This window comes from Aspergillus campestris (genome assembly GCF_002847485.1).
Source record: "Aspergillus campestris IBT 28561 chromosome Unknown P168scaffold_6, whole genome shotgun sequence".
NCBI classification, from domain to species: domain Eukaryota; kingdom Fungi; phylum Ascomycota; class Eurotiomycetes; order Eurotiales; family Aspergillaceae; genus Aspergillus; species Aspergillus campestris.
In genome coordinates, this window is record NW_020194341.1 from 333,690 (window position 1) to 348,897 (window position 15,208).

The following is a 15,208-nucleotide window of genomic DNA, read 5'->3' on the forward strand; positions in this document are numbered from 1 at the left end:
AAGAAGAGATCGATCATTCCATCTTACTTCCGATCCCTTCGCCTCCCCACCAGCACTACTTGGGCCTTCTGGGACATGCCCCCGACTTGGACCCCGTTCTGCCCGTACGCACCTACTGGCAGCTTATGGACCAGTATGCGCCAATCTACCAACTGGATCTGAAGATGCCGTACCCACGAGTTTTCGTGGGTAGTCGTGAGCTCGTCAATGAGATGGCAGATGACACCCGCTTCACCAAGTTTACTCATCGACTACATCAGGAAATGAGGGCTGTCTTTGGCGATGGTTTGTTCTCCGCCGAGTCAACGGACAAGGCATGGTGGAAGGCCCATCGACTTCTCATTCCGGCATTCGGTTCGTTCTATTCGCATCTTGTCATAAACTGACTAGATTGTTTTGCTTATTGACCATCCTCTCCGTATAGGCCCTGTGGGACTTAAGAAGATGTACGATGACATGTATGTTTCAGCTCCCAAGCTCTGTTTGTACATGGGGACTGATGAACGTTTCACCTTTCCGTAAGCACAGGCAAGACATCAGTGCACAGCTGGTCCTAAAATGGGATCGCTTCGGTCCCGAACAAGAAATTGAATTGATCGACGACATGTCACGTCTGACCTTTGACACGATCGGGCTCTGCGCCTTCGGCTACCGCTTCAACGAGTTCTATACCGACGGACCACACCCTTTTATGAGGCAGCTGAAAGAGTCAATCGTAGAATCAGGAAAGCGCGCCAATCGGCCGGACCTGATGAATCAGTTCTATTTCCGTGGCGACGAGCACCATCGCCAGGAGAATATCGTCCAAATGAGGCAACTATGCAGCGCGATCATCCAGGAAAGATTGCAAAACCCCAAGCCAGATGCAAACGACTTGCTGAATACGATGCTCCATGGAGTCGACCGAGACACCGGTGAGAAAATGGGAGTTGAGAATGTGATCTTCCAAATCCCAACGCTCCTTGGTGGTGGGTACGAGACGACCAGCTCCACACTCTGCTTCATGTACTATTTCCTGTGCAACAATCCAGACAAACTGCAGAAAGCTCGGGAAGAAGTAGATAGCATTGTTGGCCATGGCGTCCTCCACTATGACATGCTGCGGAACTTGAAGTATCTCGACGCGGTGATGAAGGAGGCGTTGCGCCTGCAGCACCCTGTCAGCTTGCTGACCCGGTTTGCAACTCGAGACACAGTAATTGGCGGTAGGTATCTGATCAAAAAGGGACAGACTGTGTCTGGAATCTGGCGCCATTTCCACCGCGACCCCGACGTTTGGGGCGCGGACGCCGATGAATTCCGACCCGAACGCATGTTGGATACGAACTTCTCGAAATTACCGACAAACTCCTGGAAACCGGTAAGTGTGCCAAGCCTATCATTCACCGTCCCTCCTTGTTTGTTGAATTGTGGAGTATGACAGCTAGTGGCTAACTAGCAATGTGATAGTTCGGCGACGGCTTGCGGGCGTGCATTGGTCGTGCCTTTGCGGAGCAAGAGATTCTGATTAACCTAGCCATGGTGCTGCAAAAGTTTGACATTGAAAAGGTCAACCCAGCATATGAACTAGACCTGACGGGTCAAATGGGTGTTAAACCAGTGGATTTCAAGATTAGGGTTCGTCGTCGCTCAGACCGGACTTTGACAGATGGAATCCCTGGAGGAATCACGATTCAGACGTCTACCATGCCATCTCATCCACGGATCCAGAACCAGTCGCGCGGCACCAACCGACCTTCGAAGACGATCCCCGTTTCTGTCTTTTGGGGGGGTAACCAAGGGACCTCGGAAAGTCTGGTCCAGATTCTCTCAAGTATTGGCCCTGAATTTGGCCTCGATCTCGATATCCAGGAACTTGATGCTGCAACCGGGAGCCTGCCGACCGACAGGCCATGCATCATTATCACGCCGTCGTATGAAGGCAGACCGCCCGATAACGCGAAGCAGTTCGTTTCCTGGATTGAGAGTCTCCTGTCAAAGGGGCTCCAGTTGCAAGAGAAGCCGAAATTTGCTGTGTTCGGTGTAGGAAACAGTGACTGGGTACACACTTTCCATCGCGTACCAACCTTCATCGACGATGCTCTCGAGAAGCTAGGTGGAGAGCGTATCATGGAGGCTGGTTTTTCGAATGTGAAACGCGACCTCATTGGTCCATGGGAAGCATGGAGTGAGCAGTTGTGCATGACTTTGTCAGGCACGACGATGCAGAAGTCTCTGGACCGAGTTGGCGTTGACGTGCAGATCGAGCGCGGTACGCTGGGGCCCATCGCCCAAGTCCTCTACGGCGAGGCAATGACCAAAGCCGTCGTCACCACCAACATCGAACTGGCCGACACTACAATAGGGCCCGCAAAACGGCACGTCGAAGTGTCTCTCCCTGCAAACTGTGAATATCGCTCGGGCGATTACTTGGTTGTCCAGGGCCAAAATTCGGATGAAGCCGTGTCCCGAGTTATGTCTCGATTCGGTCTGTCTATTGGGGACTTGATGACCGTTCAATCAAGCAAAAAGGAGTTTCTCCCCAGTCGACCGATGGCAGTGGAGCGATTCCTTCAGGACAGGGTCGAACTTGCGGCGCCTATCAGCAAACGACAGCTCGAGATCTTGGCCTCTTTCGCCAAAGACGGTAGCGACGAACGTACACAGCTGGAGAACATGCATGTCGATACGAATTACCAGCAGATTTTGGATAAGAGATACTCGGTGATCGATGTTGTCGAGGAGTTTCCACACCTTGACCTACCCTTCGGGGTCTACATTGACCTGCTCCTCCCCTTGTCGCCACGGGTATATTCCATTTCCTCGTTCCCCGGGGAAACAAGTAAGAATTCACCCGGTGACTCAATTGCCGCGAGCGTTACGTTTGACGTCTTCGAGGCCGAGGCCCTGAGTGGTCACGGCACCTTCCGTGGTGTTGCAAGCTCCTACCTTGGCAGTCGGAAGCCAGGAGACTCAATCTTGTGCTGCATTCGACCGAACAAAACTCCCTTCCAGCTCCCTTCAAATACGGAGACGCCTGTTATTATGGTTGCTGCAGGGACTGGCATCGCTCCTATGCGTGCTTTCTGCCAAGAACGAGCGGCCCTTTCTCGCGCCCAACAGCGCAGACTTGGCCCCGCTCTGCTCTATTACGGCTGCAGACATCCCGAGAAGGACTATATGTACCGATCTGAATTCGAAACCTGGGAGCAAGAAGGGATTGTGGAGCTTGTTCCCTGCTTTTCAAAATTCGAAGGAGGTCAGAAACGTTACGTGTCGGATGCATTATGGGAGCAGCGCGAGCGGGTCTGGGGTATGTTTGAGAGTGGAGCAAGCATATACATTTGCGGAAGTGCCGGCAAGGTTGGAAGAAGCGCAGCCGCAACGTGGAGGCAGATTTGGATGGAGAAGACGGGAAACAGCGAGACGGATGCATTGGAGTGGTTGGACACACTCAAGAATGACCGATATATTAGTGACATTTACTGAATCGGGTGTCAGACTGGTGCTACTATAGTATCAAAACTAGGTTTTGCTTCGGTTCTACTAGAATTCAAGTTACTGCTATTTCAGCTCGCCAAAGTAGGCTTTTAGTCTCTACCAAAATCATCTGATGGGCCAATATTCATATGTCCAGGCTCTAGAACGGAGTCATGGTCTATACTAACGTCTCATCCACAACCCTTATTGGGCCGATTTTAAGATCTTGTTGTAGATTTCAGGCAACTTGGTTCTCTTTGAGTTGATGTTTTGACTGGTCTTCTGTACATGTCAGACCACGCTCTGTATGGTTTCTTCATAAAGTTGACATATGGTCGAAACTTGTAACTTCCTAGTTCCGAGAACGTCGCTTGTTGTTACAAATAGCTTTGTATAATTGATAATCCTGACCACGTAGAGTACAGATCATCTGAGCTAAATCGCCTATCTAATAGAGAGACTATCTCACTTTTATGAGGGTCGGGACCAGTTGTAGGACAAGGCATCCTGAAAGGAGGAGATTCGAAGAGACAGTAAGTTTAACAGAATGAAACGGATATGCATTACCAGATCAAGTCAAGGACAACAGATATAATATATCCACACTATCTATTTTAGATGTGGGGTCAAGTAGGCGGTGATTGAAAGGGGTTTTAGCCCTGTGGTTGCTACAGCATGATCACAGCCTCGTGCGCTACGACTAACTGACCCCGCAGTCACTCGTCAGAAAAGCCCCACCAACTTTCCAAACGCGAATTCTTTCACCTACCTCACCCATCTTACCCACCTGTGGAATAGAATTTTTATGCTGGGTTCATCCAAATGGAAGTGCTAGCCTCAGCGACGACGGTTATCAGCGTGATACAAGTGACGGCCGGCCTCGTGAAGCTTTGCGGGGGTTATATCCAAGAAGTGAAAGATGCACGAGACGACATTATATCCCTACAACAGGAAATTACAGGTCTTCATGGAACACTTCAAGAGCTACAGAAACTCCTTCAGGGCAACAACAAAAAGGCTCTACCGACTTCCTCGCAGCTAGTCAGCAATATCGCCGATTGCCTCTCCGACCTCCAAGCGTTAGAGGCGAAACTGAATCCGGGGAAAGGGAAAAATCTGATGAGGAAGATGGGGCTACGGTCCTTGAAGTGGCCCCTAAAACGCGCAGAGGTCGAGGGTGTTATCAGAAAATTAGAGAGATATAATTCTTCATTCCTCTTGTCTTTACAGGTGGATCAAACGTACGTATTCTGAATGTGATGCTCTGGCTCTTTATGACTAACTTCAGGTATACATAGTGCTCTGTTGGCTGACATGGTCCAAGACAATGATCGTATCAATCAATATATAGAGTTTGAGCAGCTGGAAGGCGTATTGGAGGCAGGGTTCGAGTCATTCTCTGATCGAGACGAGGTCCAATGCCTCCAAGGTACTCGGACTGAGCTCCTCCAGAAGATAATGGGATGGGCAAAGTCGCCGTCCCAACAAAGTATTTTTTGGTTGAAGGGGATGGCAGGGACAGGAAAATCCACAATATCTCGGACAGTGGCAGGGTTGCTCAAGGACACTAATCACCTGGGTGCAAGCTTCTTCTTCAAAAGGGGTGAGGGAGACCGAGGCAACGCAAAGAAGCTATTCCCGACGTTAACAAGACAACTGATACTCTGGTACCCTGAGTTGAGACCAGGTGTGCGAAAGTCACTCGATCAGGACCCTGATATTGCGTCGAAGTCGCTCGGGGAGCAGTTTGACAAACTACTCCTTCAACCGCTGCTCAATCTCCAACCCGACGGACAACCTCTATCCGCTGTGATAGTGATCGACGCTTTAGATGAGTGCGAGCATGACCAAGACACCCGAAATATCATTCGGCTACTACCTCTTTTGCAGAAAGTCAAATCAGTCCATCTTCAGATCTTCTTGACTAGCAGGCCTGAGCTCCCAGTCAATCTCGGGTTTTCAGAGCTCGGGGATCATGCATATCAAAGCCTAGCTCTTCATGACATACCAGAAGAAGTGACAGGACATGACATATACTTATTTCTGCAGAATCAGTTTGCAAGCATCAAACGAGATAGAAAAATCTCTGATGACTGGCCTGGTGATGATATTATCCAAGAGCTGGTCAGGATTTCTATTCCACTGTTCATCTCGGCTGCCACTGTGTGTCGTTACATCGAGAATTCAAAATGGGAGCCCAGGTTACGCCTCGAAGAGCTTCTAAAAGATCAAGCAAAATATGTATCAAGAATGGACAAGACATACCTGCCGATCCTGACACGACTGCTTGACGATCAGGAGAGTGACGCATTTGAGCAGCAACAGCTCCTGCAAGAGTTTCACGACATTATAGGAACTATTATCGTGCTTGCTGTCCCGCTTTCTATAAATGGACTATCAAATTTTCTTGGTCTAGGAGCAGACCAGATCAGCAATCGACTAGATTCATTCCGATCAGTCTTGAGCGTTCCTCATGACCGAGACCAGCCCGTTAGAATTCTACATCTATCATTCCGAGATTTCTTAGTTCAGTCTACAGCTAGGTTTCATGTGAAAGAGCCGAAAAAGAACAAGGATATTGCGAAGACCTGTCTCAAAACCATGCATAATTGTTTACGGAAAGACATCTGCAATCTAGCAGACCCTGGAGTGCTTAGGGCCGACATCAATCCCGAAGAGATCCGCCAATATTTACCACTGGAATTGCAATACTCTTGTCGCTACTGGGTATATCATCTCACGCAAAGCGAAGATCTATCTTCTGAAGTAGAAGAGATACGAATGTTTTTACAGAAGCATTTTCTGCATTGGCTAGAAGCAATGAGCTTGCTGGGCCTTATGTCAGACGTGGTCGGCATGCTTGATTCCCTTCACACCGTTGTATCAGTAAGTATATACTAGACCGCCATTTGTGTATTATACTAATAAGAATAGGATAATGACGGTTCTGCTCTAGTCAAATTTCTACATGATGCAAAGCGGTTCGTCCTGAAGAATCGCCAGATCGCCGATGAAGCGCCACTTCAGATCTATTGCGCAGGACTAGTATTTGCGCCTAGAGCATCAATAATTCGCGGAGAGTTCGAGCAGGACCTTCCTAGTTGGATATCCTGCTTGCCAGAGGTTAATGAAAACTGGGGTGCAGAATTGCAGACGCTCGAGGGTCATTCAGACTATATCTCTTCAGTGGCCTTCTCACCTAATGGCCGACTGCTGGCATCCTGCTCTCGTGACAACACCATACGACTCTGGAATCCTGAAACAGGTGCTCTACAAAATACTCTTGAGGGTCATTTACCATATGGCATCTTTTCGGTAATCTTTTCACCTGATGGCCGGCTACTGGCATCTAGTTCCAGTGATGAGACGATACGTTTATGGGACCCAGAAACAGGCGCCCTGCAACAGACTATTGAGGATTATATAGGGGCCATTGAAGAATATGTAGGCGGGCCAGTGGCCTTCTCGCCTGATAGTCAGCTGCTGGCATATAGCTCTATTTGTCATAGAGTGCAACTTTGGAACCCCGCGAAGGGCGCTCTGCAACACACTCTTGAGGGTCATTCAGGTGATATTTCTTCAATTATATTTACACCAGACTGCCAGCTGCTAGCTTCCTGCTCTAAAGATAAGACAGTGCGGCTTTGGGACCCAGTGACAGGCACCCTACAGCACACTATTGAGGCCCTACAACACCCTCTTGAGAATACCTGGCGCGCCACTTATTCAGGGGCATTTTCACCTGATGGCAAGCTATTGGCGTTTGGTTGCAGTGATAAGACATTACAGCTTTGGGACCCAGTAACAGGCGTCCTACAGCAGTCTCTCGAGAGTTATTCAGGCGGGTCAGTGGTTTTTTCAGCTGATGGCAGATTACTGGCATCCGGGCCCTGTAACGGGACATCACAGCTTTGGGATCCCGTGACAGGCGCCCTGCAGCAGACTTTCATGATTGATAGAGATCAGCCAGTAGCCTTCTCACCTGATGGTCGGATGCTGGCATTTGGCTCTAGTGGGACGGTGCAGCTCTGGGACCCGGCGACGGGTGCGCTGCAACAGACTCTCGAGGGTCATTCAAGCATTGTCATATCTGTGGCATTCTCGCCTAATGGCTGGCTATTAGCATCTGGGTCTAGTGATAAAACAGTACGACTCTGGGACCTAACAGCAAACGTCCTGCAACAGGATCATCAAAGTCATCTAGACCCAGTTCATTCAGTGTTCCTATCACCTAATGGCCGGCGGCTGGCATCGTGCACTTATGATAATGTAGTGCAGCTCTGGGACCCGGTGAAAGGTGCTCTGCAGAAGACTCTTGAGGGTCACTCGAACTTGGGGTCAGTATACTCAGCAGCCTTCTCACCTAACAATCAGCTGCTGGCAGCTGGCTCCCCTGATACAACAGTACAGGTCTGGGACTTGGTGACAGGTGTCCTGCAACAGACATTTAGAGGTCATTCAAACACAATTTTTTCAGTGGCCTTCTCAACTGATAATAAACTACTGGCATCTGGCTCCTCTGATAGGACAGTACAGGTCTGGGACTTGGTAACAGGCTCCTTACAACAGACTTTGAATGATCATTCAGACGCAGTTTATTCAGTAGCCTTCTCATATAATGGCAAGCTACTAGCATCCTGTTGCTATGATCAGAAAGTGCGGCTGTGGGATGTGGAAAAAGGCACGCTGCAACGGACTCTTGAGGGTCATCTAGGTTCAGTTTATCTTGCTGCCTTCTCGCCTGATGACCAGCTACTGGCATCTTACTCCTATGACCAGACAGTGCGGCTCTGGGACACCGCGACAGGTTACCTAAAACAAATCTTTACCATGAAAGAGACTGTCACAGATCTCAAATTTGCTGAAGATGTTTTATCTCTCCGGACTAATCTAGGGTCACTGAAGATTCAATCTAGGCCTGGCAGTCCTATCTTCAATTCACTCGATACAATCCCAACAATATCTCTACAGCAAGATTTTTGGATAGCTTTGGACAGGAAACGAGTATTATGGCTCCCCCCTGAGGCTAGGCCGACCTGTTCCGTGACAACATCCAATATGGCTATCCTGGGACACGCGTCAGGTCGGGTTTCCTTCATTGGATTTCGGTAGTTTAGTTATCAACGGAGTTTCAATTTCTTTCCTCCTCTGTTTAACGACCTCTCTACCGAAGAAGAAACCAGGAGGAAAGCAGAATCTATTTGGTCTTGGTTCCTTCCTGAAACATGTCACGTGCTTCTCTAATTCCAACATGGTGTTCAATCTATTGTCTAGAAGCCATGGTTCTACTGTATCTCGTTTGAGTTACGGTGAATTTTGTTATATGATTGTACGGATGGATTTCGTGTATATACATACTCTACAATAGGCGTAGGGCATCCCTATAAGATGGTCTCGAGAACACAGGCTATACCCGCCCTCCCCAGACGCTCGTACCACGACAGACACTTCCAGTACAATCGGATTATCCAATTTATACGCCTCCAGAACCTTAATTTAGCTTACAGTGCGAGCTTATATAAAGCGTCCGGAAAGTCCTCATCCAACACAATGACATCAGCACATCGATTTAGAGATAACGGCAGCGGCTTGTTACAAATCTCAGCCCCTCCACGTACAAACATCATGTGCAAGATCCACTGGTCCTTGCCAAGAATAGGTCGGAAATAACAGTGGGTACTGCGTTCAAAGGTGCCCCTTACGCGGTTTCGACTGCAATCCGATGTGCATGCTGATCAGTGCTGATCTCGTCCACTGGTTCTATTATCTGATCCGAAAGTAATTCAAAATTGATGATAACCGATCCTTGCCCAAAGTAGACAGGGAACCACCGTTTTCCGAATAACTTACGTAGTTCCGCTACTCCGTGTTGCGTGCAAGAAATCTGCATTTATACCCTTGGCAAGACTCGGCTACAATATATCATATGGTTATACTGTACATGCCGTGGGTGGCATGGGCCTTGTAGAGCTTCGGATGAAGCCATGTGGAGAATCCGAAGTCGGAGCAGGCTGGGTACTCCAAACCCAAAAATCAAAACGCAAAGAGAGGGAGGTATGCTCTTAAAGACCATTGTGTCATTACACTTTTTATTATATACATTTTTTTCCTTTCTTCATGCCCCAGGCTTTTTTTTTTTTTAATGGCCCCGACATTCGGCCGCGAGATTTATGTGATTAGTCTTGATAATTTGGGCTTCACTACTCATCTACCAAAACAGGGAGAGAAGGCCTCTGGTGCTTGTAGATCCTTGCCCAGTAGATGGTTATTCTGTATTAATAAAAGGAAAGAGGGAGAGTTAGTATTAGAACAGTTTATATCAAGGGAACGGTTACTCTGAGGTGTTATTTCGTGCAGCAGAGATCCTGGTCAGGCACGGTGAAGGAGGTATGAGATGGAGGGCTGCAAAGGGAGGATTCAAGGGCTGGATAATGTTAAAATTACTTGAGCAGATCACTCTAGCCGTGCTATGTACATGCACACTGTCATTACATGGATTTTGCATAACAATATCTACTCCATTCTAGGGCAGATGGACACGTGAAGTTTTCCTACAATTATCTTGCAAGGGAATTCGCTCGTCCCATACGACCACGCGGCTGTTCTACTGTATGTTCAATATAATACCAGCAAGTACTACGATTTTGGGGTTCGCTCCACTTCGGTAGAAAAGAATCAATTTCTTAGTACATGCTGGTCTGTCACGAGTAGGTCATATCTACTCGTGGTGTGTCTTGTATCTTCTTCCACGGTTCACTCTCTATTTTCGCAAGATATCTAGATGCTCAGGTCCGAATCGGTGGTGCTCAATTCCAATCATGCGGAGAGTTTTCCTTCGGCCTCAAGACCACCCGTGAGGATAGTGTCCTTCCGCTGGTCGTCGTGCGTACTCCGGAACACCTCATACTTCCGATCATGCCAGTCAGCGGCAGTCGAAAGCTCACCGTTGCTGTCGACAAATGTGGCTTTATTGGATGGTCTCAGGAAGTAGGCAATGGTGTTCCGATCCGCGGTGCTACCCTCCGCTGGAACAACCCGGTGGAGACAGGATAGCAGTTTCTTCTGGGACAAGAAACGAAGGCAATCGCCTACGTTTATTATGGCACATGACGGACTAGGTTCGATGTATTCCCACTTGTCAGACCCAGGCCGCATTACTTGCAGCCCCCATTGGTCTGTGAAAAGCATCGTGATACTCCCGATGTCGGTGTGTTTGTTGTGGCCCACTTGCTTGTTTCTAGTCGCTGGGTCGATGTACGGATACTTGAGGAGGACAAGGGTCGAGTTGGAATCCTCACGGTCGGCATGAAAAGCCTCGAATCGCTCCGAGTCCTTCAATCCCAACCCATCGGATAGCGCAGAGAGAAGCTGAATAGCTATGCCGCTTGCCGTGTCCAAGTAAGAATGGAGCATGTCTCCGTGCTTTTGCACCCCCTGGGGAAGCGACGGTGGCGTAGTTGTGAACGCTTTGTGCGAGACCTGAAGGGGGAGTTCTCTGCATCAATATTGGATTCATTGGCTGAATTAACAGCCTGACATGGGCAAGCCCACCTTGAGAGTCTCAGAGTTATCTCGGCTCTTGTCGTCGACGCCCGCAAAGTAGCCGGTGGGTTTGTACCTGAGGAGCCGCATCAGTCGACGAACGATGGGTGTGATCTCTCTTTTCCTCAGTGCTTACCCATCCGTATAGTTGGTCTGGTAGTTCTTCATCTTTTCTTCATGCGACTGACCGAGCCATTCTTCCATGAAGGCGTAGACCCGATCCACCTGAGACAAAACGCGGGAGTCGCCCCCGCTCAGGTCCAGATAGAAGAAACCCTCTTGCGTACATGCCTTAAGTAGCCTTTGCACTTCTTGGGTGTCATTCTTCGAAAGTCGAGAGTAATCGATTACATCAAGCTGTGCGACCGGGAGACCCTCCATCGGCTGTCCTAGCGATCCCATGGTGCAGTGCGAGTGTCGTTCTTACAGAGGCAGGAGGTTGGCTGCGATTGACTTCCAATAGGGTTACTCAACGGCTGAACACCTTGGTTTCGATATTCGAATATTTATAGTCAGCCCTGTCTATCAGACCATCCATCACAAATGATTTGGGACATCATACCCAGGGACAGTCCATCGGCTCCGATCCACTGCGTGGTCCACCACACTTCCAGCTGCATCCACAGCGGCCTTTCTGTTTGCTTGATACGCACGGCGCATAAAGTGGCTTTTAGGTAACACTGTAAAAGCAAAAATAGGAAAGAGGAAATTATACCCCTCACTGGAGGTCGGGTATGACCGCCTCGAGAAAGAGTGCGACCTTACAAGTGGAGGCTGCAGGTGATGTACTGGGACGCAGTGATAAAAAGGCACAGCCAGCCTGCTCTCTCGTCGAAGTTTGCATTCTGTCTACATCACAACAAACACCATGACTGTCTCTCAGCACCCCCGTCGCTTCAGCCAGTACCAGGCCCTCTCATTTGACTGTTACGGGACGCTGGTGGACTGGGAAAATGGCCTGCTGCAAGCCCTAGCCCCACTCCTGTCTCGACTACCTGAGGATCACTCTCTACGTACCTCGACGGTAGATGCTCTGTCCGTCTTTCAGATAGCCAAGGCAGGCATCATGCAGCGCCACCCTACAATGCTCTACACCGCAGTTCTACGCAAGGTATACGAAGAAATCGCCGCCTCCCTAGCGCTCGGAGTGACCCAGCACGAAGCTGAAGCATTTTCCGACTCGATTCAAAGATGGCAAGCCTTCCCGGATACACACGAAGCCCTACACCGACTAAGTCGCCACTTCCGACTGGCCATCCTATCCAACGTAGACAACGACTCTTTCCGTCAGACTCTCGCGGGCCCGCTCCACGGAGTGCATTTCGACGTCATCTGCACGGCCGAAGACATCGGATCCTACAAACCGGCGCATCGCAATTTCGATCATCTTCACTCCAAGCTCCATGACCAATTTGAGATTGACAGGAGCCAGGTGTTGCATGTCGCACAGAGCCTGGTGCATGACCACGTCCCTGCCAAAGAATTGGGGATTGATAGCGTGTGGATCTCGCGAGGCAAGGAGCGGAGGAGCGGGATGGGCGGGGATTTGCATGTATTGCAGGATCGGGTTTCTTTTTCTTGGAGATTTGATGGTTTGGATCAACTTGCCACGGCAGTGGAGGATGAGTGCTCTTGACGTGATATCCATGTCTCCAGTACAGGGTCGACAATTTGGCGAGGATGACTGGTTGGCATGGTTTCTTTGTTATGGCGACGATGAGTTCGAGATACGTATACTACATTCGGGTTCTCAATTATCATGATACTCGGGAAATGACAACAAATTGTTAGGCCATTGGTACATTTATGTTGATTACGATAGCCCTTGTGCTTGTTTACCGTTAGACATTGGAGCTGACCCCATTTCTTCATAGGGCAGGGTTAGCTCACGGAGATATCCACGCTCTCCACTACTCCGATATCTCCAAACATATCATAAATGCAATCTATAGATCCTAAAATCTTCATTTTTCACTTACGGCATACGTAGAATCGAGCAAACCCACCACGAGGTGGATCTTACAACATTAGTCAGGGCAAAATAGAATCGACCCACCACCTGCATGTCTATCTAGACCCCGCTCGGTACCATCTAACATATGCAAGTGGCTGGCTGACAATACAAGTGGCTGGCTGACATGTGTGAAAAGCGATATAATTCTTGGATGGCAAACAACTAGTATGCGAGGAGCAAACTCAATTTAATCTACTACTTGCAGGGACAAACATTTCATCAGAAGGTTTCGATCAACAGTCCTCGCACATATTCTGGCTCCATGGCCTTTAGCACCGTCATTTCATGTCGCTTATGCTGCAGATACCGGGGGATCACATCATCCCCGACCACCGCCGTGATTGCAGCGAAGTCTTCGTTGACCGATTCGAGCGCATCTGCCAGTGAATTTGGGAGGGGTTCGGGGGCCTCTGCGCAAAGGGAAACGGTGGACGCATCGGGCCAACGCAAGGCCTCCTTCCTCTGGGCACCCACAATCCCAGCACCCAAGATGATGGCCAAAGACAGATAGACGTTAGATGTCGCATCGACGCAGCGGATCTCCCAATGGCCAGCCGCGACTCGACGAACCGGCACCGCCCTATTCTCCGATCCCCATGAAACGCCCATGCCCCCCTCGTTGGGCGTGACACGCTGGTAGGAAACCTCGTACGGCATGGTGAAGGCGCATATGCCACGCAGGCACCGCAATATCCCGGCCAAGAAATGTCCCTCGCAGCCGCTAGGAGACACGGACACATGCGTATGCTGTCCATTGGCATGCCAGTCAGCCACCGGCTTCGGGGACATGGTGGCGTAATAACCGTGCTCGGATACTATGCTTTTGATCTTGTCGTTGACGAAGACCAGCTGGTCGGCAGCTTCAATTGGCGGTAACGGGCCCAGTGACATCTCATACTGGCCGCGGAAGCCCTCGGTGTGAAAGCCTTGAATGCAGACCCCAGACGCACGCAGCTCCTCCACGCATTTCTCCACCAACCGAAAGGCCGGATGTCGCAAGCCGTGAGACGAATAGCGTCCAAAGCCCGAGCTGTACGGTTCGAATACGCCACTGACGGGCGAGAGATGCATAATGATCAGCTCGATCTCGAAGCCCACCAGGAAGGCTAGGCCCAAGCTGTCTGCGCCAGCTCGAAGAACATTGGCTAGCCCCTGTCTCGGGCACTTCTGTCTGAGTGCTTGCATGCCAAGAGACGTCTCGGAGACATCACACATCACCGCCGCATATTTCGCCGCATGACCCTTCCGCCCCCTCGCCGAGCAGATTGACTTCCAATCTGGCTGGTACACGTTGGACGTGGTGAAATCTACCCCAGGAACGCGGGCGTTGTCCACGATACATCGAAATGCTATGGGCGAAGATTTCAGGAACGTTCCCTGCGTCGCCAATTCAACGGCGTACTCCTTGGTCACTACCCGGACCCTCAAGACTCCAGAGAAGTCAATCCATCGAAACTGTACGTATTGAACCCATGTTCGCCGGTCGAGGAAGTCTTGCAGAAGCCTTGCTGGCTCTGGAACGACAATATCGTTGTGTCCCATGTTTCTTTTTCTCTCGCGGATATGGTCAAGGATGGCTTGATGCGAAAGGCGGGCTGAATCGAGGGTATCGACGATGGTAGTGATGGTCGGCAATGAATTTTATTATCATCAGCCCTGTTTCTACGTTTCGCCCCCTCCTTTATAAATCAAAAAGAACCCTGTATCTTGATTGAGAAACCAGCGTTGTCGTTCAGGCAGAATCGTTGAATTCGCTCAGGCCCCGTAGTCTGCAGACTGCCCATTCATCGGGCACTATGTTTGATGAAGCAATGATATTCGCAGTTGGGCACCAGCGCAGCGCATTTGGTCTATGCATGCATGCATGTAGAGGCCACTGACCTGAAATCTATCTCTGTCAAGCATATCATCAGCAACTAATGTACCCCGTACCATACCTGAATAAATGCATTAGCTGAGGGGACTCTGGTCATCCGTGACCAATCTACTCTGCAAGCCCACCCTGTTCAACTCAAGCAAACAACTATACGAGGGTATGGAAGCGCAAGCTCATCTACCATACGTCACCATGTTGCTCCCACTGTTTTGCCAGTCGAAGTTGTCCGGTGAGGTCCCTTATCCGTGCGAGGGTTTCCATAAGCAGTCCGTAAGCCCCAAACCAAGGTTATCCGCGCCCATTCTCGCACGTCGAAA

At 49.7% G+C, this 15,208-nt stretch overlaps 5 protein-coding genes across 5 annotated transcripts; 3 read left to right on the plus strand and 2 right to left on the minus strand.

The window, feature by feature from the left end:
- Window positions 1-499: 499 nt before the first annotated feature.
- Window positions 500-3,468, plus strand: P168DRAFT_236402 (cytochrome P450; the record flags this gene model as incomplete). Its single annotated transcript, XM_024833523.1, has 2 exons — window positions 500-1,387; window positions 1,450-3,468. 2 exons carry the CDS (start codon window positions 500-502, stop codon window positions 3,466-3,468), a joined length of 2,907 nt encoding a protein of 968 aa, XP_024692694.1.
- Window positions 3,469-4,181: 713 nt separating this feature from the next.
- P168DRAFT_343221 (WD40 repeat domain-containing protein) lies at window positions 4,182-8,571 on the plus strand (the record flags this gene model as incomplete). The annotated part of the gene is made up of 3 exons (XM_024841828.1): window positions 4,182-4,700; window positions 4,758-6,345; window positions 6,394-8,571. Exons 1-3 carry the CDS (start codon window positions 4,282-4,284, stop codon window positions 8,569-8,571), a joined length of 4,185 nt encoding a protein of 1,394 aa, XP_024692695.1. The 5' UTR covers window positions 4,182-4,281.
- A 1,704-nt stretch (window positions 8,572-10,275) lies between these two features.
- Window positions 10,276-11,403, minus strand: P168DRAFT_318445 (gibberellin 20-oxidase family protein; the record flags this gene model as incomplete). Its single annotated transcript, XM_024840200.1, has 3 exons — window positions 10,276-10,938; window positions 11,011-11,077; window positions 11,138-11,403. 3 exons carry the CDS (start codon window positions 11,401-11,403, stop codon window positions 10,276-10,278), a joined length of 996 nt encoding a protein of 331 aa, XP_024692696.1.
- Window positions 11,404-11,869: 466 nt separating this feature from the next.
- Window positions 11,870-12,637, plus strand: P168DRAFT_281752 (HAD-superfamily hydrolase; the record flags this gene model as incomplete). Its single annotated transcript, XM_024835951.1, has 1 exon — window positions 11,870-12,637. The coding sequence occupies one exon, from the start codon at window positions 11,870-11,872 to the stop codon at window positions 12,635-12,637; it is 768 nt and encodes a 255-aa protein (XP_024692697.1).
- Window positions 12,638-13,234: 597 nt separating this feature from the next.
- Window positions 13,235-14,557, minus strand: P168DRAFT_318447 (glutamine synthetase/guanido kinase; the record flags this gene model as incomplete). Its single annotated transcript, XM_024840201.1, has 1 exon — window positions 13,235-14,557. One exon carries the CDS (start codon window positions 14,555-14,557, stop codon window positions 13,235-13,237), a length of 1,323 nt encoding a protein of 440 aa, XP_024692698.1.
- Between the last annotated feature and the right edge of the window lie 651 nt (window positions 14,558-15,208).